Raw genomic sequence first — 25,052 nt, 5'->3', positions numbered from 1 at the left:
AAAGAATGTATCTTTAGAACAAACATCTGTGCACAATCAGTGCTTCTGAGAGCTTCATTGGTGAAACAGTTTCGTACAATGACAGTTGAATGTAGATAGCTTGTATATAGGTTGTGGTATGAGAGAAGGGGCTATGTAAACAGGGCAAGTTTAGTGGCTCAGAAAAGCATGAAATGCTTGTTTGGGATATGAGTGATTCAGAAATTGTATGTTTATCCTGGAGGCTTAGACTATACAAACCAGTAATTTATACTGGCGGAAGATGAATATGGAGCCCGGCTGTGTATTCAATCAGTTCCTGATTTAAATGGAAAAAATGGAAATTGCAGATGACGCACTATTTCCCCTCCCCTCCTCCTGAGTCTTATTATACTTGATCTGTTTATCTTGAAAGAAATGCTCTGTGTACACTGTTACAAATATTGCCCCTCAGTTGTTCCAGGCAAGACATTGGACAGACGTGAGACCTGCCAATAAAGTGAGAAAATGGTTGGCTCAGCGAAAATTCACTGTGGCTTATTTTATAGCAGGGGTGGGGAACCTGTGACCATCCAGATGTTGTTGGAATACAGCTCATTTTTATTAATCTTTTTTTTTTTAACCATTGGTCATGCTGGCTGGGGTTGATGGAAGCTGGGAGTCCAACAACATCGAGGGTCACAGGTTCGCCATTTCTGTTTTAAGGAATCTGTTCTACTCGTAAAGGAATGCATATTTTCTCTCTCGTTGGAGAAATGCAGTTTGCTTGCCAGAAGAATTCTGCGGTGAAAGAAACTGCTTAATGTGTTTCACATGGCATTGGAGAGAAGATACAGCAGACTGTAACACATGTAGCAAATGTGGTTTGAAAAGGTAGCACGGATGAACATTTTGTAATTGGGGGAGTTAAAAAAACACCACCTTTTCAAAACCGCTGAGTGCTTCTCAGAGAATTTGGCTCTTAGGACTATTGGGTTAAAATACAATCCATTTTATGTGTTGTGGCAATGTGCTGGGTAGCCTCCGTTATTTTCTGATGACTAGCTGGAAAGACTGATGTTATGATAAATGTTCTGATAAATGATTATCTGGCTCTACACAGGACTCTTGTTCACAGATGAAATGGGACCATAGCAAACTTGGACAAAGGGCAAATTATGGCAACCCAATACATATTCGAGGTCAGAAAGGAATCTTTAGCCTGCTCAGATTAGCTAAAGATCTTTAGGGTTTTGTTTTGTTTGGTTTCTGGCTTGTTTTTCTTACCTGAGTCATCTGGAGAGATTTGCCGAGCAGGCATCTGCTTGTAGTACACTGTTGCCTGGATGTTCTGGGTTAATAAATATGTGTGTGTTGATAGGTGCTGTTTTGCGATATGGTTGCCAGCTAAAATTTCGAAAGTATGGAATGTTTGTTACACAGGCATGCACAGTTGTGATGATACTTGGGAAATTTAAACGCTACTAGTAGGGCTCCCCCCCCCCCAATCCAGAGCTCAGCTCCAGCACCTCTCAGGTGGGCGGCATTGCCATTCTAAGAGAACAAGGGAGAAGTTCATGGTGAGCTCTGCCACCTCTTTTTCTAGAAAAATAGTACTGGCTTGTATCACAGAGTTGTGAATTTCAAATCTGGTCAGTTTCAGTCCTGGGGTTCTATATCTACAAATGAAAGGATCTGATTATTGATACATTTTAAATTAGTGTGTGTGTGCACGTGCAAATACCTCCCTCCCTTTTTGTTCCACCTCCCACTTTTTATTTCAAGTTTTTAGTGGATCTGCTACCATCATGTGCCATTAGAGGTATGTGTGAAACATCTTGTTACTTATCTTTGTCAGCCACCCTGGGAGTCTTTTTTGGCTTTACAGCAGGGTAAATATGCTTTAAATACATAAATAAACAAAGAGGTATGATCTCCTGAGACTTGTTTTCTGGTCCCAAACATAGAATTAAGCTAACCAAATTTAATCTTGCCACCAGAAGTCCCAGTGGATCTGTTCTTTCATTATATATAGAAACCTTGGGAGGCTGACAGTCAACAACCCGACAATTTTAGATAGAACATGCCAGACCTTGACAATGACTTTCAAGTTGGATGCTGTTATTTCATACTGCAAAACCCTAATCACAATTTATCTCACTTTGACTGATAAATTTGATCTTGACTCATTGCATGATACAGATTTTCATAATAAATCTTCCCATTTCTTATTCCCCTCTGAAAAAGAAGCAGATCATTTCCACAAATAATTCCTGATGTACTGTGACTTATGCAAGACTATCAACTTTATATATTTTCATTGAGCCTGTAATAAAGAGTGATATAGCAGCAATTGATATATAAATTAAAAGTAAATGCAGTCTCTTAAGTATCATCAAATGATATGTAGCAGATAAAAATCCTTTTTTTTTACACTTAGTAACTGTGGAAAACTGTCTAGAAATACAGGCTAAAAATAACATTCTTCTATCAAATTTCATATTTAGATCACTTTGTTGGAATGTAAAAGCATCATTTGGTGATAATTATGGAGTAATTAAAATAAATTGTCTTCTCTGGTTTAAAAACTCTATTGTTCAGAACTACTACAGCACACACCATCCATAGTTTAAACTTTCAGGCTGTAGTCCTGAACACACTTAGTAGAAACTAATATCCATTGCAAATAGTGGGAATTACTTCCTAGTAGTTCCATATATTACAACTGGGCAGGGTCACAAAACATGCCATCAGATTGTGCTGCCAGTTCTTGTCTTTGTCTTATAGATACTGCAAGATAATAAAATAAACGGATCTTTGCACCCTTTAACTTGTGCATATTTCCTGAAAAGTGCTCACATGGCTTCAGAATATTCCAGCACTTGAACTGCTTATGAAATAACAGGGCATGAAAAACTGAATCTGGAGCTATATAACTTTGTTTTGTTCATGACAAGTATGTTCAAGGGAGTCACTAAAACCTTTAGATGTTTTATTAAAGGTAAAGTACTGAAAACTAGAAATGGGACAAAGTGGTTTAACCCTCTAACTTTGACCCAATTACTATCCCTTTATTTTCTTTTGCTGCACAAAATTCCAGAGCTCTAGAAACCCCACACAGCATACAGGCACGGATTACTGTCACAATGGTGTGTGTAACTGAAACAAGGAATGGACTCACAACGGTAGAGATCACTACCGTGAGCTGCTCTGTGTGTTAAGAGGGGGGATCATTTTGCCCTGGGAAGCCCACTTTCTATACAACAGTTCCACAAAAGCTCTTAACTCCAAATTTAAATTTGTCCTCTGATTACTGGATCTGACAAGTAGCAAATGCTGAGTAATTTGAAAGTTATTGAAGAACCCCCATTCTGTTTTTAAGTTCACACCTGTGTTGCAAGAGAAATATGTCAAGATGCATCAGTGTGGTTCATGTAGCAAGCCTTGTGCTTTTTTTGAGCATGGTTTATCAACTCCACTATGCAGTCTGGAATTCTCAACAGCACTTGGGTGGGCAGGAAAGGGTAGCATCTGGGGCAAAGCTCATGAAAAATAAGCTTAAAGCTGGTTCCATTTTCTGGCCTGTATCCAATGTTCAGTGAGTATTTCAAAACTGTATTGACAGTTTGGAGAGATTGTCATCTTTATTCAAAGGTCTGATTGAGTCACCTTTATTGAAATTTTGAAATATGTGATTTTTTAAAAAACAATTAATTGGTTAACAGATCGATTAGCCACTTAGAAGCCAGACAGTTAATTGATTCAAATCTTTAATTGGTTGACAGCTCTAGAAATTAGAAACATGCTGTTGGGAAAGAGAGGGAGTAAGCACTGAATGCAAAATGTGTTTTAAACGTCAGCAATCCTTTGAGACATTTATAAAAGTTAAAGTCTGCAAAGGTGATTATAAATTTCATTGTGGGACAGCGTTATGTTAACGCCTCCTTGGCACATAGAAATATGCCATTGTGGATCAGTGTGTGAGGCAAAGCAGCCAGTGCATTTTGTGTGTCTGGTTTGTGATGGTGTCGGATTGATAATCACATTGACCCAATATTTAGCAACCCATTCTAACTCTGCTTGCTGTGTCGGCCTAGTTGCTTGAGATACTAAGGAGAGATTTTGTTAGTTTGAAAAAGATCAGGAAGGTAAATAAGGGGAAGTGATGTAACAACTTCATGGCAGTCTCAGTATAGAAGAGGAAGGTCCCTGAAAAAAATAATACCCCCCTCAAAAAACGCAATACGTATTTATATGTTTACCTTTTTCCAATACATGATTACATTTTCCAGTATATAGTTGAGCTGCTGGTAAATTGGAATCACTACAGTCTTATCATCATCATCATCATAATCCATTTATTAATACCCTGCCTTTTTCCTTGACAGGGACTCAAGGTAGCTTACAGATAAAAATAAGAACAGCTAAAAATGTAGACAAAAGCAATAATTAAAAGCAATTAAACATTGATAGAATTAAAACTATCTATTAAAATTTCAAAACCATACAGCCCTTTTGTTAAAAGCAGCCAGTTCCCCAAAGCTTGCTGGAATGAGAAAGTCTTTTACCTGCCAGTAGAAGGACCACAAGGAGGGAGCCAATCTAACTTCTCTAGGGAGGAATTTTCAAATTCTGGAAGCAATCACCAAGAAGGCCGTCTCTCATGATCAGTCTTACGATCTGTTGTATCCATTTATTTTTCGTTCACATATTGCTACTTTTCTCCATATGAATGTGAGGCTGTGCAAACCAAATATGTTTGCATAGGCAATTACGTTGGTGTTGGTAACGCTACGAAACTTGTGAACCTAACGTATTGGTAAGTTAGTACATGCACTTTCATTATGTCTGCAATCTCCTGTGAAGGTTTGCATGGGTGAAATAGACTGTGCCATACCAGATCAAGCCATTACGGCAAGCACATTGTGTGTACCGCCAGGCAGAACTGCAACCATAATGTTACTGAATTCAGGAAGTTCATGGTTTAAGCTCTGTTGAACACTGAGTTGTGAAATGTGTGAGAGAAAAGCCACCCCTACTCAGCCTCTCTGAACAGACCGTCCACATGTCCTACTGTAAGACTGTTCTGAACTTGCTGTTGGTGTTATGATTATTGGCCCCATGTATTTCATCTGAGCAGAGTCACAAACAGAGCAGAGGCAGAGACTCAGAGTTATCGTTCATTCGGTTTAATTATTCCAATGAGAGGAAAGTATATCTTGACGTGTAGCAAATTAGGGAACGGTTTAGAAGAGTGGGGACAAATGAGCTATCTGCAGGATAAAATAATGGATGCCAAATGCCAATTGTGGCACTACTATGCCATTTGCCAGTTGATAACAAACAGCATTATTATTTTGCTATACTCAAGGACTGGCTTATTGTGGGACCCGGGAGATTCTTCATTGCCACTTTTTGATCAGTGATGCTGAAATTCCAAGAGATTTCCCTTATGGCTGCTGTGCATCTGCTCATGATCAACAGCTGGAGGTGCTGGAAGTAGTTAAATTCACATGATTAGAGCACAAAAATTGACGTTAACAGGTGTGTGATTATTTGGCATACCCTGAAATTGTTTTGGCTCAAAACACATATATGAACACCCAGCTTTTGTCATACAACATTGTTTCAGTCAAGAAGCTGACACTTAGGGTTAAACTAATTTTGTGTGCTAGAGTGACTGGGGTGATTAATTTCTCACTGTGATAGTAAATTATAGCACACTAAATATGTTCATGCCATTATAGGACATGAGATGGTTTATGGCTTCTCTATTTTTTAAATATTAAGCAGATATTTATAAGTTAAGATTGCATGCACATTTTAAGCACATCTACACCGAAGAATCCTGGGAACTGTAATTTAAGGGTGCTGTTAATTGTAGCTCTGTGAGAGTTAAACTATAGTTCCCAGGATTCTTTTTTTTTTGGGGGGGGGGGTTCTTTAAACGTATGTTGTGTACACAGCCTAAATTTCCCTTAATTTCTTTTGCTGATATTGAAGATACAAACTTTTGTCTAATGATCTCATGCACTGTGTACCATCTGTTTCCATAAAATATCTTCATTGTGAAGGGATACAGTCCAGTCTCATGCCTCTATTTATATTTGTTTTTAAAGGAGTAACTGAAGATGCAAACTTTCTTCCTATAACTTTTTATTCTAGACTGTTACTTCCTTTTTAGTGATAAATTGGTTGGGGGCTATGACTTTGACTTCCTTCTAGATTTCTTTCCCCCTAGATTTTGAGGGAAGGATTATAGATCGGACTGCAGTCCTCACGTACCTAGGAGTGCATGTCTACTTCTGATTGCACTATCCAAAAAGAAGTGAAGTTAATTTCAGCTCATGGCACAAAATTATATAATGCATAGTCACATTTATCCAAAGACCCTTACTTTCTCTAATAGACAGACTGTCTTTCATAAGCTATTTCTTATTTTTCAGAACTTTTTATGTGCTCCTCAGGGACATTGTGGTTTTGTGAAGATCACACTGCCAGGTTACTGGTTTTCTGAACATGTTGTAGCTGCCCAAACTGTTTACCATATGTGGGGATGTGTTTTCTGAGTACAGTCCATTTTATTCATGCTACTTGATTATTTTTCAAATTGTGTATTTTGTGATAAAGTTCCTCCTGTTAGTGTGTGTGTGTGTGTGTGTGTCTGTCTGTCTGTCTGTCTATCTATCATCTATATCTATCTATCTATCTATCTGTTAAACTTCTAGTTCCCATCTGTACCACCCTGCTATTTTGATTAATATGTAGAGACTAGAAGAGCAACGAATTATTTTATTCATTGCTTCTCCCTGGCTACTGTTTTTGGCTGCTAGGTAAGAAACCTGGAGAATAAGGTCTACCTTTAAATTTTCACACAACAGCATGTGACAAATGAGGTGAAGCAGTACTAGACCATTGGTAAGAAGTGACCAGGGGAGAGAGGTGTTACTGGTGAGCTTTGTGAGTTGGCTGTGGAAACAGATGGTGGCTGGTAGCTGGGATATTGCAGGCATTGCTCGGTGATTGGCATGCAGAGGCGCAGCTGGGGGGGGCACTGGGTGCCAACAGCGGAGGGCAGCACTTACAGTGTGCCCAAGCCACGCGTCTCTCCTGGGAATGGCATGGTGGCTCAGGTGCCTGCAGGCTCCATGCTACCCGAAATGGCAGTGTGGGGCTTGTGTCTGCCCGTTGCCTCTCCCTCAGCTGCCCTACAGGGGAGGTGGTGGCGAGGCCCCACGTAGCATGCCTTGCCCCAGCTCACCCCGCCCACATGGGCAGCTCGCAACTAGGGAATTTGCACCTACAGGAGGTAGTGATGGCCACCAACTCGGATGCCTGTAAAAAAAGGATTAGACTGATTAATGGAACTAAAAGCTATCAATGGCTACATACCTTGATGGCTAGGCACTGGAGGCAGCAATGCTTCAAAATACCACTTACTGGAAAGTATAGGAGGGGGAGAGTGCTCTTGCACTCAGGTCCTTCTTTCGGGCTTCCCTTAGGTGTCTGACTGGTGACTGTGATGCTGGGCGAGAGGGCCACTGGCCTGATCCTGCAGGCTCTTCTTATGGTCTTAGTCCTTAGCAGACTCCCGACCACTATCTCACACCAGATCCCCAGAAAGAGATGCTAGCACCCCACTAGGTGAATTCAGTTTAAACAGTGGTTTTCAGCTCACTTTCTCTCTGTGTCCGTGTCTTGATTTTCTGTTTTGCTCCTTCTACTGCTTCCAGTCCTTCTTCCAGTCCCCCTTTCCTGGGAGAGGGGAAGATATGTCATCTTTCCTGGGCTCTGATGGATTTCTCCTTCCAAACCATTTCCTAACAATTAGTGTCTATAGACATTTCCCTGGACATCCTGAACCATGAATAAGTAATTTGCATGTCAGAGGGTATGGCCAGGTCAGTATTCATGCCGTTTTGAAACAAACTAAAGGCTTATCCACACCTACCTTTCCTCTGCTCTTTCCAGGCATAGTCCATGCTTTAAAGCTTCTCCCCTCTTGACCTCTTAGTGTTTCCCCAGTCAGTTTCATTTCCTTTCTCACAAAGAAGTGTGCTTGTTTTGGGGGACAGGGAGGTTGCGGGTTTTAACTTTTTGGGGAACAAAACAACAACAACAACAACAAGGGGGGGAGAGCTACTTACATGGTTAATCCCTGACCTGGCTTGACATGCCTTTTTAATGGTGCAGTCCAACCCAGGAATGTGAGAACCTTCCCTGAATCCCCGCAATTAATCTAGTTGTTTGGAGTACCCACCAAACTGATGCACACTTAGTATATGATACTATTTATATTGCCAGGCAAGAATTTCAAGGCTGTTAAGTACTGATGTCTATCAATACCCTATCCCTACCCCCCTCATAGCTGACCTTATTAAAAACAAACAAACAAACAAACAAACAAACAAACTGGCAGCATTTACCTGTAAATTAAAGTGCCTTATGTGGAACTGGATGATAAAACAATGGTGGTGCTGTTTGTATTATGAAGCCTAGTGCAAAGGAAAGTCTGAAAGCACTAACCGTAATGTAATGGGATGGGATTGTATACGGGTGAGTAGACACAGCATGTGTAAAATAAGCATTGAAAATAATGATGGCATTACATTTCACAGTTCAGCATTTAATGATTACCGCCCCATCAAGGTATATATGTATCAAATTCTTTGGCCACAGTTTCTCTGGTACTTATCCAAAAGCCTACTTACTATATGTATTTATTACATTTTTAAAAAGAGAGGGTTTTTTTGAGAACAATTTGTTTCGAAGCTGCAGCTTACACAGAATGCAATGGCTTGCTTTCTAATGAAGCTACCCTATCGGCTGAACATTGCCTTCTGGGCACTCTTTAAGGTGCCATTTTTTAATTCATAAAATGCTCTATGCTGCAGTTCTGCAGACATTTAGGCTACCTAAATCTCATGGAAGGCAATAGGTTTTAGAGAACCTACCCCTATGCTTTAGCTATTGTATCCAGGTTGATAGGGAGTTATACTTGAGTCTCCTCACTTTTATTAAACTCTCTTCTCATGAAGGATCACCAGAGCCGGAGCATTTTTCCAAAGTTGGTGCAAAGTTATTTTATTCAGTCTGTCATTGACAACCAGCATCTCCCCTTGGCAGGAAAGGTCACACCGCTGAAAAGCTGGAGTTCCTACAGGTACCTGTCTCTAATTGGTGTAGAGGGGAAAATTTATAAAAGTTGGAATTAGATGGCAATGAAATGCACACAGTATGGTAAGTAGCAATTCAATTGGGACACAAATGTGTGCAAACTAAGCACAGTGCCCATTCACACCAGCAGTAATAATCAGTTTAATATCTGATGAAATTGTTTTGTTGTTTTTGGACTTTGTAGGGATGTAAGCCTAATGATTTTTTTTTTTTAATCCAACTAATCTTTTAATCCATAGCTGCTAATACTTCCTACCTATAGGGGTTAGGGGCTGCTCTGTAACTGACCAGCCAGGATTGCTGATTGCCACTTGAAAGTGGAAATGGAATAGCTTTGAAAAGTTATTTATAAAACACAGTCATGCTGGATTATCTTTAAAACTTAGATCACCCTCCCCCCCCCCTGTCTAGACAAGCTGTGTTACAACTCAGTTTATTGAGATCTCTTTGGTATGTCATTAGGCACCATTATGTACCCTGGGTTGGTTTTGATTTCCTTACCAGTGCAAGTTTGAGACAACTGACGTGATTCCTAACAGCCTCTTCAATTTTTGTTAGTCACAGAATGATCCTTGGTATCCTAGCCTGCTCCCTGGATAGTGAGGGAATTGCTTCTGAATTTTTCTGGATCAGCAGAACCCAAAGGGAATCTATTTGATTGCAGAGGCTTCCAGTTATATGATGAGCCCCAGGAAATTGTTACCATTGTGATGGAGTATCTACCTGGTATGGCCCAGAGTCAGATTCCAAGTTCTGGTCGTAGGCTTGGATGGCCTTGGATGACCCAACTTGCCCAGAAGCCACAATGTATGAGGAGCTCATCTTGCCACCGTCTTACCAGCCTGAGAAGGTTGTGTTCTTAGAGTAATTCTTGGAAAATATGATGAAGGGCAGGTAAGAAATCCAGTGAATAATAGCCATGGCCCGTTCATCACATCTAGTTGGGCTCATAGGCCAAGTGAATGGCATTGCTTGGTGCTCATGAAGAGGGATAAACTGGAAACTTCATGTTCTCAGTTTTTCTCCTAGGCATATTTAATTTCTATAGTACAAAAAAAGTATGTTGCATGTTTGGTAGCATAATAGCTCTGTTTAGTTGCAAACAGATATGCTTTAATTTGTTATAGCAACAAATTTGTATGTCTACTTGTACAGAATCATGCAGTTGGAAAATTGACTTAAATTTTCCCTTTTTCTTGATGATTTAAATTGCCTTGATTTAAATCACTGCACCCTAACTAGGCTTGATTTATTTAAACAAATCCTCCCTCCTGTTATTGGAGGGGGAGAGAGGGAAATTTCAGTCATTAGTACTGAAACACTACTGTGAATGGGAAAGGAAGGCTGCACTCCTGTACTACTTGCCTGGGAGTAAGCACCAATGAATTTGATGGGGATTATTTTTGAGTAGACCTGTATATGATTTTAAGAGAATTGTTTGAATGTATATCTGTTTATAAAGGTTTAAAACAAGGGAGAAGTGTCGCCAAAGAAAAAGGCAAATAAGTAATTTCAAAGAGCTGAGAGACATTTAAGATAGTGTTTTCATAAAATAGTGTATATATGTGGAAGTCAGATGTTCTGCATTTATTAAGAGTATCTGAAACTACTGGTGCATGGAAAATACCTTGGAATAGGAGAGACTAAGCTCAAAATGTCATTTAGACCAACAGTTTTTTATTATTATTTACATTTCCTGACCCATGCTGCATATATATTCTAGTTCAAAAGAGACTAATGTGTCAGTATCAGGGGCAGGCAGAATATAGATTGGGATCTACTAAAAGATCTATGAGTGATTTGCAATAGACTGGAAATAATTTTGTACTCTCAATTGTTTAACAATAACAATCAAAATGATTCTCTGCCCCCCACCATCCTTAATTGCATTACTGGCATGAAGAAAGCTGGTAGGGGTAGGGGCGGGGAATATAACTAGGAGTGGATTTTTGAGTAGCAGAACTGTGAGTTCAGTTCTGATGTTCCTAATACATTTCTGGGCTTGGTATTCTTTAATCCTAAGTGTTTGTGTTTTGTACCTGCCTTCTGTTGGCAGATCTCTGGGTTTTGGTAAAAAACGTAAGTAGCTCTCATAAGCCTGTAGTCTGTTCACCGCTCTTCTGAGTAGATGGATTTCAGTGGCATTGCCTGTCTATCTTCCTTCCTTCCTGGCCTTGGATACAAGTGAGTTTAGCTAAAAAGTAGACTTATTATAAGTGGCTTCATGAAAGAGAGAATGGTGGAGGCATGAATAGTCTGAATGGTACAAGCAAGACTTGTTAAGTTTTCACCAGAGAGCTGTTGAAGCCTCACCATTTGTGATTGGGTTCAAGCAGTGAACTGTCTTAGTATGGCACTGGGATGGGAGGCCATCTCCCAGCTTCAGTTGTGCATTTGAAACATGGTGGTAGTCATAAGAACCAACTGCTAGGGACCCCTGCCCCCAAAGTTGATGGGCATTGCCATTCAGATGGTGTGCATGTGCCACATCATGTAATTGATTATGCAGTGTGGGGCTTACCCCTCCAATATTTTATTCAGGTTGGCACCCCTAGTGGGAGTAACAACTGACTAAAGTGGTTGAAAGCTAGTAAGATATGGATTGCAGGGCTGTCTATGATTCTCCCTTATACCACTCTGTTGGATTGCAGGCCTTGAAGTAGTGCATATTATTACTCTTCGGTACATTTAATTAAGGCTTTTAGACCCTTGCAAATGAAAAGCAGGCTCTTTTCCTCATCAGCCTTTATTTAAGAAAACATTCCTTTAATCTGAAATAATGATAGGAAACTGAAAATCTAGAACCAATTGGGCTAAGCTTTTTTTTGCCAAGCTAAGGAAGATCTCGAAATGTATTCAGCAGCTTGGCAATACTGACATTTGGGAATTGAGCACATAGGGTGAAACAGTGACTGTTCGACTGTGGCAGTCCTCCAGTTTGTTAATCTCCATCTGGCAGTTGAGAAAGGTGGGCAGAGATATAATTTTATGGGCCTGGATGGATTCGTGCATATTACAGTATCAAAGCTGAGACATTTTGCAGCTTTAAAGCCTTGTTTTAATGCAGGGACAGGAACTAATGATTATTATGTATTGTCCAAAGCTGGCAGCATTCCAAGCAGACACACAAGCAGACAGCTCTTGCCTAGTATGGATTCAAATACAGTATACATTATATATAATTTCTAAAACCACACTTCCCACTGTCCTAGATGCTGAATGTGGTTTAAAAGCAACCAGCTTTGCAAAGAACTTAATTTTTGAATGTACACCTAGTACACACTTGAATGTACACACTTGAAATTAAACAAAGCAATTTCACCAGTTTTCTGCATATTTTAGTAGCAAATAATATAATTTTATAATGAATGATTTTAGAGTGTTGTTTGTGCTGTACATTTGTACTGTTTTATTGTTGTTAGCTGCCCTGAGCCCGGCTTCGGCTGGGGAGGGCGGGATATGAATACAATTTATTATTATTATTATATTAAATACAGTTTGTAGGGGGGCTGTACTGTTCCTGCTCTGCAACTGACACTTTCAGATGTGAAAAGCTTCAAAACATTTTTTAAAAAATAATAATTATGAAATGCAGATTTAGTCATCACAATCCTGGATTTAGTGATCCATGCCCTTGTTTCTGGGTGTGGAAAGGAAAATAGCTCCTTGTGTTTACCAAGCTTCATCTACTGTACAAAGCACTTGGAGTTCCACATATGTGTCAGATTCTGGACTGGAAAAAAATGGAACAGGTGCTTAGTCTATGATTAATCTGCTCTTTTTGGCTGTTTGGTATTATATTAATTCTGTTTGTACTGCTTTGATGCATTTATTGTATCTTGTCTTTGTTATTTTATTGACAACTGCCATGGAATTACAACGTGATGAGGGACACTTTATAAATCTGTTAAATTGATATATGCACATATATAAGTAACCTCCTTTCAAACTCTTCTTTTGATAGCCGCTTTCTGCATGTTTATTTTAAATACTTGCCTTAGCCTTGGTTTTTAAAAGAATTCGAGAGAATGGCTCTGATTCAGAGATGCACAAAAATTAGTAGCATCTAATCTGTCCTATTGATTTCAGTAATTCTTAAACACAACTAAATTGGGCTGTTAAAATGAAACACAGAGACTTAAAGCCAATTCCCGTGTGTGATGTATGTGATAAGCTGTAATGATCACTTCTGCATCTACTAACTCATGAAAAGCAAGATGGGACTTAACAAAAGAGAAGACTCTGCAGTTCTTATGGGTTGCACACAATCTAACAGTTGTGGATGACAGTTGTAAATTATAATATGGACAACCTCGCTGTGTGAATTGTGAATTGGTACCTGGGCTATAATTCTGTATAATTTCAAAACATAAGTGCCTATCTTGTTTATGCTGCATATTGCCATTTTGTAATTTCTTGTGCAATTTAAATAATCAGTAATTAAGATGGTTATTAAACTGTACTGCAATACAGAACTCCAAAGGTCAAATAGGAAGAAGAAGAATCCTTTACATCATCTCCCACATGTAGAGTTGAATTAATTTAAATAGTTTTAAACCTTGATAGACAATGAAAGAACAAATTAAAAAGTACTCACATCTTCCTTTTTCTTCTGCTGTACTTTTCAGAGTGCAAATTCACCTGCACCAGTGGCAAATGCTTGTATCTTGGCTCACTGGTCTGTAACCAACAAAATGATTGTGGGGATAACAGTGATGAAGAGAACTGTCTGCTTGTAACAGAGCATCCACCTCCAAGTATCTTCAGCTGTAAGTACCTCACCCCTGTGTCTATGGGCAGTTATGACGTTTGCTTTGAAGTCTGTTCTACTTCTCATGCTATTCTGCAAAAGATTTGAATGAAAGTAGCAAGGTGTTTCCCACCCAACTCCTGTTACTACTTCTATAATTGGGTTAGACTAAAAACATAGCTGTAGTTGTGACTTGCGCTTTGCATTTCTCTCTATAATGCGCTTCCTTAGAGCTTGAGTGTTTCTCACGGCAGCTGCTGTTTTATAAGTCAGCCAGATGTGTGAGAATTGTTCTTCCAAAGGCAGAATTGAGCGGTACTTCATATGGACACTATACTTCTGCCTGTTGCATGGCTGGGAAACATTGCTATCAGCTCTCCAATGATGGAGTCCTCCAGAATGATCCAGCGTGATCCTGAGGATCCACATGGCAAGTTGCTCTATACATGAGCTACAGCGAAGTCTCCTGGACCAGAAAATAATATCAGACTTGCCCTTTGTACTGTTTGCCGGGGGGAGATAAAGCTGTTCCTTTTAAAACAGAGAAAGCAATATGCACAGTCTGCCTGTATTGAAACTCATATGTTTTTTGTTCTGTTATATATGTGCTGAAGATGCTTTAAAGTACTTCTAGGTTGAGATAGAATTGGATGGGATGTATAAAAATGGGAAATATTCCAGCTGACAAGGTAACTGGTGTGCATTTGATATCCTCCTTAATGGACTTCCGAATTAAATATTATTTGGCTATATTTCAGAAGCATAATCTTTTTGAATCCAGCTTTTATAACCAAGAAACACATATTTCTTAATAGTGTAGTATGATAGTATGAAACTAGTATTTTTCATGTGATTCAGAGGTATTTGGTTACTATAATGCGGCCATAAAATATGTGCTTTCAGATAGAATATAAATTAGCTGCATTCAGTAGTAGTTTTAAAGGGAAGTCGTGCTTTCAACATGTGTTTTATCCTGTGGATTTTCTTCATAAATGCATTTATGAAAAAAACAACCTATGACATTCTGTGACTTTATTTTAGTATGTGCGTCTTAAATGCTGTGCTGGCTTCATAAACACAGTTGATTTAAGTTGTTGCATTCTTTGATCTACAAATAATGCCTTTGCTCCAAGTTAAGTCTGTCATGTGACTAGTTTTGTAGCATGACCTGTTCTTTGGAGCAAAAGATGGGTCACTATGGACATTTCAACATTTCACCGAATATGGGCAGCCTATCAAACTGAACTGGCTTCTGACATCTTAAAAAGCGTGTGATTTCTTGAGAGAATAAATATTGGGTATTGGGCATAGATATGCACCTGAGTCATGACAAATGGCTAAGATTTTATTGCCTTCTAGCAGAAGGCAGCAGGATTGGGATTTGCCAGTGACCCAGCACTGGTAAAGGGCATGTTGACCCAACCATTTTGCCATTGCCAGTTTGTATTGGGAGCTCAAAAAAGTCAGAATCAATGTGACAAAATTCCTAGTTTGAACACACTGTTTCTTCCAGGTTAAGGTAACCAATTTAACTGCCACTAAAGGTTTGCCCATTTCAGGCCCCCTCCCCAGATTTGTCTCAAAAATGAAGGACAGGCTATTGAATGGAAAATATTTATAGAACTCATACTTACAGAACTCATACTTAACAACATGTATTGGCTATAGAAAGAAAATATTGATGGAAAAACAAACAAACAAACAAACAAACAAACAAACAAACAAACAAAAACAAACATACCAAACCTCGGAGAGAGAGAGAGAGAGAGAGAGAGAGAGACTGCCACAAAAAGGTTTTATTGAATGCTTGTTCTGTCAGAACACCTACACAAACTTCCCTGTTAATGCCCTATTTTAGTTACTCAAAATGACAGGTTGTTTGTTGGTTTCTAAGGGAAAATCAGTTGTAAAAATTATGCTGTAAAGAACAACAACTAGCCTTAGGAAGGACAGACATGATGTAGTTACAAATATTAAATTTGCCAATGCTACCAAGATTTAACCATTGGGTGTGACTCAAGACGACTCCATATAAGTTGCCACCAAGAGCAGAGGCAGCTTGCCTTAGAATTGCCTGTTGCGGAGGGAGAGGGCTATTACCCTTATTGGGCTTCCTGTAGGCATCTAGTTGGCCAGTGTGGAAAACAGGATGCTGGATTAGTTAGGCCTTTGGTCAGATCCAGCAGGGCTCTTCGCCTGTTCTCTTACCTGCAATCTTACTAAAGCTGGTCTATGTCTGTTGTTGTATAACAAAAACATATTTTTGACTGAACTGTGCAGAGCACAATAAATTGCACTTATCAACACTGAAAGCATTTTATATGAAAATTATTTAGAACCAAACTACACTTGATTGCTGCAGGGTCTTCCCAAAGCACATATAAATTTATGGTCTCATTTTTAGAGCCTGGGAGGGGCTGCTAAATCTTCCCACAGACAGTCACTCTTGGTACTTCTTACCCAAGATCTGGTACCAGGAATGGACCCAACAGGGTTTAGGGTGGAAAAATGAGTCCCCACAACAAGATTAATGTAGCAAATGAAAGAAAGATAACAGAACAAGGTTTGACTTGGTTACAAATGACCACATTTGAAGTTTTAAAGTTGGAGGTCTGTGCATTCTGATGGCTTGGTGGGTAGAGCATGAGACTCCTAATCTCAGGGTCACATTGAGCAAAAGATTCCTGGATTGCAGGCTGTTGGACTAGATGTGCCAACTCTACAATACTATGATTATATGAAATCTGTACATGTTTTAGGCATATTTTCATTGATAAGATTTCTTAAGTTTATTTAGTTGAAAGGGTTCTCTGATAAAATATTTAAGCAAGTTTTTTTGGGCCTCAGAGAAAAAAATGTGTCGGTTTACATTTCTGATAGATAGCAATACTACAGGCAATGCTATGTGTAATAATGGCAGGCCTGCTAGTTTAAGCTTCAGATCTTAAACCCCAAGGGGCCTTCTGGCAGTTCCCTCACTGTGAGAAGTGAAGGTACAGGGAACCAGGCAGAGGGCCTTCTTGATAGTGGCGCTGTTCCTGTGGAACACCCTCCAACCAGATGTCAGGGAGATAAGTAACTATAAAACCTTTAGAAGACACCTTGAAGCATATTTTAGTACAAAATGTGCATTTAACATGTGTGTTTTTTCTTATTTTATCTCATAATACGCATTTTTAGTGCATGTTGGTATGTTTTTGTGAGCTAAGAACTGCATCACGATTTATTTACTTTTCAAGGAACTGTATCACAAAGTTTAAAGAAATGTCAGTTCTGAAGACTGGGAGGTGCATATCAGCTCAGTTCACATCAGAATTCTCAGAAATCGAATTTATCAAGCATCTCTAGCTGCTTCCACAGAACCCTTTTAAAATAACAGAAAATTCTAATCTTGCTATCAGTTGTTCAGAAGAGGGCTGGATTGAATCTCCTCTGCTTCCCTCTTCCCACCAAACAGTGCACTGTAAGATTCCAGCTCCTTTTAAAAACAGTTACATGTATGCTCTATATTATTGGATCTTGATTGTATATTTTGTGTAGGCTCTTGATTTGTTATGCTCCAGATTTTTTTCCGGCTCCAAATTTTGATAGTGCTAGGCCAGGTGCGGCAATCACAACTTGGGCAACAGTTTTAAATTACTAGGAAAGTTAAGTGCTGGGCACTCAGCTGTACATTTAATTAATGCATTGTGTTAGTTACTTTGATTGCAACGTTCTGTACTTTTGCATTAGATCTATCCTGGGCTGGGTTGAGGAGGACATGCTTAACAACCAAATCCTCTGCTGACAGAAGTGGTAAAGATTTATCATCATATGCCTCCTTATAAGTGCTGGTACATTATGCTTTTATAGTTGCCGTGCTCGGTATTTCGATATAATTGGTAAGATCTATTCATAATGCCATAGACTATTAGGGGCAAAGAAACACAGTCAATATTCTTCACAGCTTGAATGCAAAGAAAACAAATATGTCAATATAGTTTTATAGCTCCTTTTCATAATTGTCCACTGTAGGAAGCATACATTTACTTTCTATTTTAGGTCATGGCATGCAGAGTGTGGGTGGGAAGGAAAAAAGTAAAAATTTACGATGAAACTATTCTATAAGTAACTTGAAGTATATTTGCACCCTGAAAAAATATTTAATCAGAGGATTGTGAACTCTAAAGGATTGCAAACTCCATTTTAGTCAGTTTACTGTCAGATTGCATGTTTTGTTTTCGATGATATTACAGCCTGAGGCGATAATCCTGCAAGAAATCTTTGCACCTTTGCTGCACTGGGACTGCTCAGGTGTGCAAAGTTAATTTGTGTGCTTTCAGTACTGGGAGCTCATCAGTTCCTCTGCTGATTTACAGTGGGAATGCTTTGGTGAATAAGATATGTGCTCACATACATCCATAAAATGTGGCCATATGGTGTGCTGTGTGACTTTATACTAAAATAGTCTCTATGGAATATTCTGCATCCATTTGAGATAGCATGCACTGAAATTTTATTCGTCTTAGAATTAGATGAACAGGCAAACCACTTATTAAGGCCAGAGAGTTATAGCTGGATAGCTAGACTGATAATTTGTAGCATGGGTTTCCACCTTCCAAAGAGGAGATAAAGGACATTGTTGATTTAAAATGTTAACTAATTTAAATATATGCAATCCTAGAATAGTATAGTGACTTGCTGAACAATTGAAAAGACAATGGGAGGAACCTATACCAGGATTTTAGCCTTTGTTTTACTTATTTGCCATGCAAAAGAACACAAAAAGAGATGTGCTGCATCAGATCAAAGGCTCATCTACTTCAGCATCCTGAGCTCACAGTTACTGACCAGATGCCTCTGGGAAGCCTGAAAGCAGGAGCTGACTGCAGCAGCACTTTCCCCACTTGGTTTTCAACAACTGATATCCAGAGACATATTGCCTCTGACACTGAAGGAAATATATGGCAACCTTGACTAGATGCCATTATTCCACTATCCAAGTAGGTGACAATCAGTACATCTTATGAGGGTGGATTACATAGCTTAACATTTTCTGTACTGAGAAGTATTCCCCCCCCCCCCCCCCGTGTCCTGAATCTTTCAACATTCACTGGATGGTCCTGAATTCTGAGAAAAGGGGAGAAACTTCTGCCTATTCGTTTCCCCCCACACCATGTACAAATTGTATGCACCTCTATCGTTTTGTTCCCTTGCTTGCAGTTTCTCTGCACTAAAAAGCCTGAAATGTTGTGACTTTCCCTCATAGCAGAGTTGCTGCAGCCGCATGATAATTTTTTTTCAGAGCTGACACAGTAACATACTTGTTCCAAACATCAGACCTGGTGTATTAAATGCTTGCAATCTTGGCATTAATCATATTTTGTGACCCTGTTCCAGTGAATCACATGGCACTCATCAATATGAGTTGTACAACCCTGAAATGCTTTTGATACCCATGAGGATCACACAGCTCAGTTATGACTTACAGCCATGTATCTGTGGGCAGGAATACAGCTAATACATTTCTTTGTAAAATTAAGAACTTGTGTCGGTTTATGGAATTCTTGTGATTAGGGGAGCTCTGATATGCACATGGATGTCTTCAGACCATGAGTAGTAGTAGTTGTTGTTATTGCATTTATATCCCACCTTCCCTCCAAGGAACTTGAGGTAGTGTCCATAGTTTCTCCTCCTAGGCATTTTATCCTCACATACCCCTGTGAAGTAAGTTAGGCTGAAAGTGAGTGATGAGTCCAAGGTCACCCAGTGAGCTTCATGGCTGAGTGGGGATTTGAACCCTGGTCTCCCAGGTCCCAGCACTCTAACCACTGTACCACACTGGCTGTCATGCTCCAGCAGTGTGTTCTGTCCTGTGTGTGAATGATTAGGATACAAAAACATAAATTAACAAAAGCCATATAACTTATGGCTTCTGTGAGGATTTTCTGAGGAGACATGATTGAGAGCAAAGATGGCGAGATGACTTGGGAGAGAATAAAATGAACCACCCAGAGAAAACAGTGGAGGAAACTCAACAGCAGCATCCCGCATATCAACAACAACAACAACAACAACAACAACAACAACGTTGGAGAAACTCTAAATGTTCACCTGTGGACAGCTGATTTATTGGACTCCATCCAGTCCTACTGTTTTGTTTAGATACTAAATGGTATACTTGTTTGGATAACAACCATATTATCTGTTTCAAATATTGAAAGGTTAACAGCAGTTAGAAAATTGGTGTGTTACTATTGTCTTGTGGAGAACCTCAGGCTCGGAGGCCAAATGCGACCCTGTAGGCCTCTCTGTTTGGGCCTGAGGCAACACTCCTTAACACAGGGACACATTCCTCACTGGCCTTGCTCCACACCTGCCTCAAGTGCTTTTGCCAGGCTGGGATGTGATCCTCTCTCTTGGTTGCCTGGATGGAGAATTTATCAGAGATTGTGTGTGCGTGTTCATGTGTGTAGGTGTGTTTAGGTGTCGGTGTAGGAGGCGTAAAAACCTCCTGCTTTTGTGTGGCTTAAATGTAGCCTACTGCACAAAAGTAAGGGATTACATATGTTGTTTGGCACACTTTTGCCCCTGGCCACCAATGTCTTCCATCACACACCCTGCTTGGAAGAATGCTCATGAGATAATGTAGTCTGCATGCTGAAAAAGGTTTCTCACCCCAGTGTACACTGTGTAGCTGGAAACTCATGTAATATGGGGGCCCAGAATTTAATGAATACTTTTTTATTCTTCAATACATGGGACAAATAGAGTTCGCTAAGGTGAGGGTTTGTTTTGCTTCAAATCCATGAATTACACAGCCTCCTCATGCCCCAGCTGCCCAGTGGAGGTCCTCTTATCGCATCAAAATAGACTTGTATATGTTTACAATCCTCTCAAGATTATTTCCGTATAGGTAAATGGTAGCATGTGAGGCTGATCTCAAGAACTGATTTTCATTCTTATTTTTGAAATTTATTTACTTTATTTCTTCTTCCAGGTGTGCTGGGGCTGTCCCACATCTGGAGTGACTCGTCCATTTATTTAAATATTTAGTAGTCTAGAATAGATGTTAATGAAAGTCTGGCACTGCTATTTTGAGAATTGCAACAATGATAGTAATTTTCAGTGTCAGATTACTGCTTCACAAAGGGAAAGAATCTGGGGAGGAGGAGAGAGAGAGAGAGAGCAGAGAGAGAGAGAGAGAGAGAGAGAGAGAGAGAGAGAGAGAGAGAAAGAAATATTCCAGTTCTAATAGAGTTTGCCATCAGCCTGGCTGTGCCAGACAGATGGATCATGAATACTGTCTAGACACTCTCTGCCTGAGTGAAGCTGTGGTCTCTAAGGACGAACAGTGAGATGTTGGTTTAAGTAACTGGGGGGAAGTAGGACTGCATTCTCCTCTAATCAGATAACAATCAATGCAGATTATGCTTCACCAGGCCTGAGAAAAGGCCCCCTGTTACTGATAACAGGTCAATCGTGATTTCAATTGAAACTTGTCTATTACTAGGCTTTAGAGAGAGAGAATAAAGGATAAGGCGGTGTTGTATGCTTTTATACCCCTTGATTTCAACTGATTCATCTCAAAGGATTTAGAATGATTGGATTCATGGGTGCAAAAGAGGTAGCAGCAGAGAGAAAAATGACATAATTTGACCACAAAATTCATGCACATTCCTCTTTGGTTACCTTTGTTACCTTAGCAACCACGTACGAGATGTTAGCCAAAAGGTAAAGTAATTTTGTCGAGTGATGTAAATCTTAAGGGCCTTTAACAATGGCTAGTATTTGGCCACCCTTGCAGCACTCCAGCACCATTCCATGCCGTCTGCACCTGCTAATTATTCAGCAAGTATGTATGATAAATGGGTCTGGGTAATTCATGCTAACAATCTGAACGAATTTGCCAGTTGTTATGAGGCTTGTGGCCTATATAAAGGCTTCGAGAGATTCTTGATTGAAACCAATCGCAAATCACCTGCCTCTTTTATGTTTTGGCAAGTGGCAATCTGGTTTGGGACTGCTGCAGTGTCAGGATTTGGAAAGTTGATCCTTACAACCTGCACTCAGGTTTTCTCAGTGAAAATCACTATCCTGTTAGGCCAAACTTTGCTCTCATTTTTCTAACAGCAAATAGAAATGGAGGCAGAAGGGGAGGCTTCCGCTGAGAAAATGATACAGGGAGGAAGGGTTAACTCTCCTGTCCATCAGTGCTTTGGTCTACCTGCCTGCTGCCCTGCCCTGTGACTGCTTTTTGCCAAAGCAGAAAGACACACTACCAGTCACAGCTCCCTGTTTTCTCACTTAGGTTGGGCCTGAGTAACTGAGCTATAAACTGGAAGGTGCAGCGCATGTGTGTATACGGATATCGTAACTGAGACGGATCAGGCCCAGTGTAAAATGAAGCAATGCAAGTAGCTTTCTCCAAATAGGAAATCTAAATAGGAGCAAAGGCAGAGCTTGACCAAACAAAAGGCATTTCTGTTACAAATTTGCAATAAGAGAATTATCCCTCCCCCACTTAGAGATGCTAGTGGCTTCTGCTCTTCTACATATGCAATTCATTTTAATATAGGACAGTTCTATATTTCTCACTGAGTAGCACTGAGGCAGCCAGATGGCAACCTTCTTTCCAATGGAGCAGCTATTGTGTTTCTGTACAAAAACAAGTTGGAGGAGTAGAACTTGGTTAATTAAACAGCAGAAATGTGTGCTTTATCTGCTGATGATGCAGAAGTGGCAAGTTTCGAACTGTATTTTCCCCATAGTCAGATGTAAGAGAAATTGCCTCTGCAGCTTTGTGGCAATTTCTGCATACTTCCCTGGTGTTCCATGTATATCAATATATCCTGTGCAATGTATCATGTGCTCTTAATCAATGCATGACAGACAGTAGAAGTTCAGAAGGCGAGCCCTTTTCCTGCCATGGAGTTGGCAGGAAATGTCACCTGTAGAATTTCTGCCTGTTTTACAGAGTTTAAAGGTACCAGAGTCTTACCTCAAAACAGTGGCATTGTTGCTTATGGCACAATTATACAACAGAATGATATAGCTTTTTCCTCTGTTTTGGTGGCAAAAGTTCTCTGTCCCTTGATCATTTTGGTTGTTTTCCAGAATTGTAATATTCTTTTGGAAAATGAGTCATCGGAACTACACACAGCATTTCAGAGTCATGCTATAAATTTATATAAAGACATCATGATGCATCATTTGTTGATTCATTTTTTTAATTCTGAAGATATATTTGTGATACTCCCCCATAATACATGGCTTGCGTTTTTAATTAAAAAAACCCAAACCTTTTTCTGACGCAGAATATGTTTCCAGATGACTGTTCTAGAATACATATTTTAAACTACCTCCCTCTGTGTGTGTGTTTATCTAAGTATGTATGCATGCAATTTTTGCTCAGTGTACACTTGAGGTTGCCAGATACAAAATACAAAAGACCCATGAGGCATTTGTAGAAGAGAAAGATGGCAAAGAGAAGTGATTCTTGCCCTCCATTACAAATTCCTTGACTGGACATATGCAGACTGATGTTGCACCCCAACAGCTGCTCAAAATTCCTAAACCCTCTCTGCAAGGTTCAGTGCTGGAGTGTGACTGAGCTTTCTCCTTATGGGAACTTGTTTAGTTTTAGACAGTGCTTTTTTTTCTAAATAAAAATGCTTAGGGATACTCTCATTTCCCTACTCATATTGAAATACTGCCCCTCAATGAAGCCAAACTTAGATTCACAAAATGTCTAGGGGTATGCATCCCCCTCCGTGCCCCCAGAAAAAAAGCACCGGTTTTATGACTCAGAAAATGGAGGCAAGCTGCCTACTTTCAACCCTGAAGTCCCAAGTGTTTTAGCTGTGGTGATTTTTGTGGGATTAAAGTATGGAACAGAATGAACAAGTTGCCCTATTTCTTCTCCCCTTAACCCATTGGGGGGGGGGGACATGTGCTGGACTGAAGAGAAGCAAGTGGCTGATAGCTAGCTTCCTTCAGCCACCCAAACTTTGAGCCCCAGCAGTCAAAGGGCTTGTACCTATATTCTGTGGAGATTTTCTGTGGAAGCATGTTATTGGTGCATGTGCAATTATTATTTTGGACTGTGCCAGTTTGGGCAGTTTTGTGTGGCAGTTGTGATCTTCTTTCAACCCTTTTCTTTTCACTGTTCAATATTATATAACATTTCTGGGTTTCTGAACTGCAGATCTTCACATCTAGCAAAGGCATGTGCTCCACATGAGGAGTGTGTACTAATTCAGCCACACCTTATGCTTCTAGTTTTCACCAAAAGATGGTCTTCCTTGACCTCTACCAAGCTTTAAAAATTCTGTGAATTGTCAGATACCCGCAGTTCACAATTTAAGCTGTACATTAAAGAGGACTAGTGAAATTTACAATTGTTGGTGATTTCTTGTGCCCTGTTTCTTTATTTTTTGGTAATCATTCACCACTACCTTCTCCAAAGTACTTAAAAGCAGCAAAGCAGAAGCAGTTACATTTCCACATTTATAGCACTAACTTATATAGTACTGAACACAATCTGTTTATTTCTAAACTCCTTTCTGAGTATATGGATGAGGAAGGAGCAAAAAGTTTGAGGAACCTTCAAAGTTTATGATCATCTCTACCAAAGGCCATGTGCAGAAAAATAGCAGGAAGTAAAACGAGAACAAATGGAAGAGGAAATGGAACAAGAGCTCACTTTTATGTGGATTCTTAAGATAAGATAAGCAAGCAGACTTTGCTATACAGTGGTACCTCAGGTTACATATGCTTCAGATTACATGCACTTCAGGTTACAGACTCCGCTAACCCAGAAATAGTACCTCGGGTTAAGAACTTTGCTTCAGGATGAGAACAGAAATCGTGCTCCGGTGGTGCAGCAGCTGCAGGAGGCCCCATTAGCTAAAGTGGTGCTTCAGGTTAAGAACGGACCTCCGGAACGAATTAAGTACTTAACCCGAGGTACCACTGTATATGTATTTAAATTTTTTAGAATTGTCCCTCCTTGATGTGGTTGGGTTATATAGACTCATCTTAAACTTTGCTACGTGTAACTGCATCTCTGTAATTTGTTTTTTACACTCACACATACACATATAAAGAATTGTTACAAAATTCAAAAATAATTACAAAAATGAGAGAGAACTGTTGTTGTTATTTATTTTTTCCTTCTCATTAGACA

General features: G+C 39.7%; 1 protein-coding gene across 4 annotated transcripts in view; it reads left to right on the top strand.

Annotated features, from left to right (window-relative positions):
* LDLRAD4 (low density lipoprotein receptor class A domain containing 4) overlaps positions 1 to 25,052 on the top strand; it is a 288,568-nt gene that overhangs the window by 108,440 nt on the left and 155,076 nt on the right. For all 4 annotated transcript variants that reach the window (XM_079982993.1, XM_079982991.1, XM_079982992.1 and 1 more), the window contains one exon: positions 13,764 to 13,904. In XM_079982993.1, the coding sequence (XP_079839119.1) occupies positions 13,764 to 13,904 (141 nt within the window). The remainder of the gene's footprint in view (positions 1 to 13,763; positions 13,905 to 25,052) is intronic.

Source organism: Podarcis cretensis, assembly GCF_951804945.1.
Source record: "Podarcis cretensis genome assembly, chromosome: 7".
NCBI classification, from domain to species: domain Eukaryota; kingdom Metazoa; phylum Chordata; class Lepidosauria; order Squamata; family Lacertidae; genus Podarcis; species Podarcis cretensis.
Note: the sequence above shows the minus strand (reverse complement) of the source record. Positions and strands in the feature narration are given on the sequence as shown.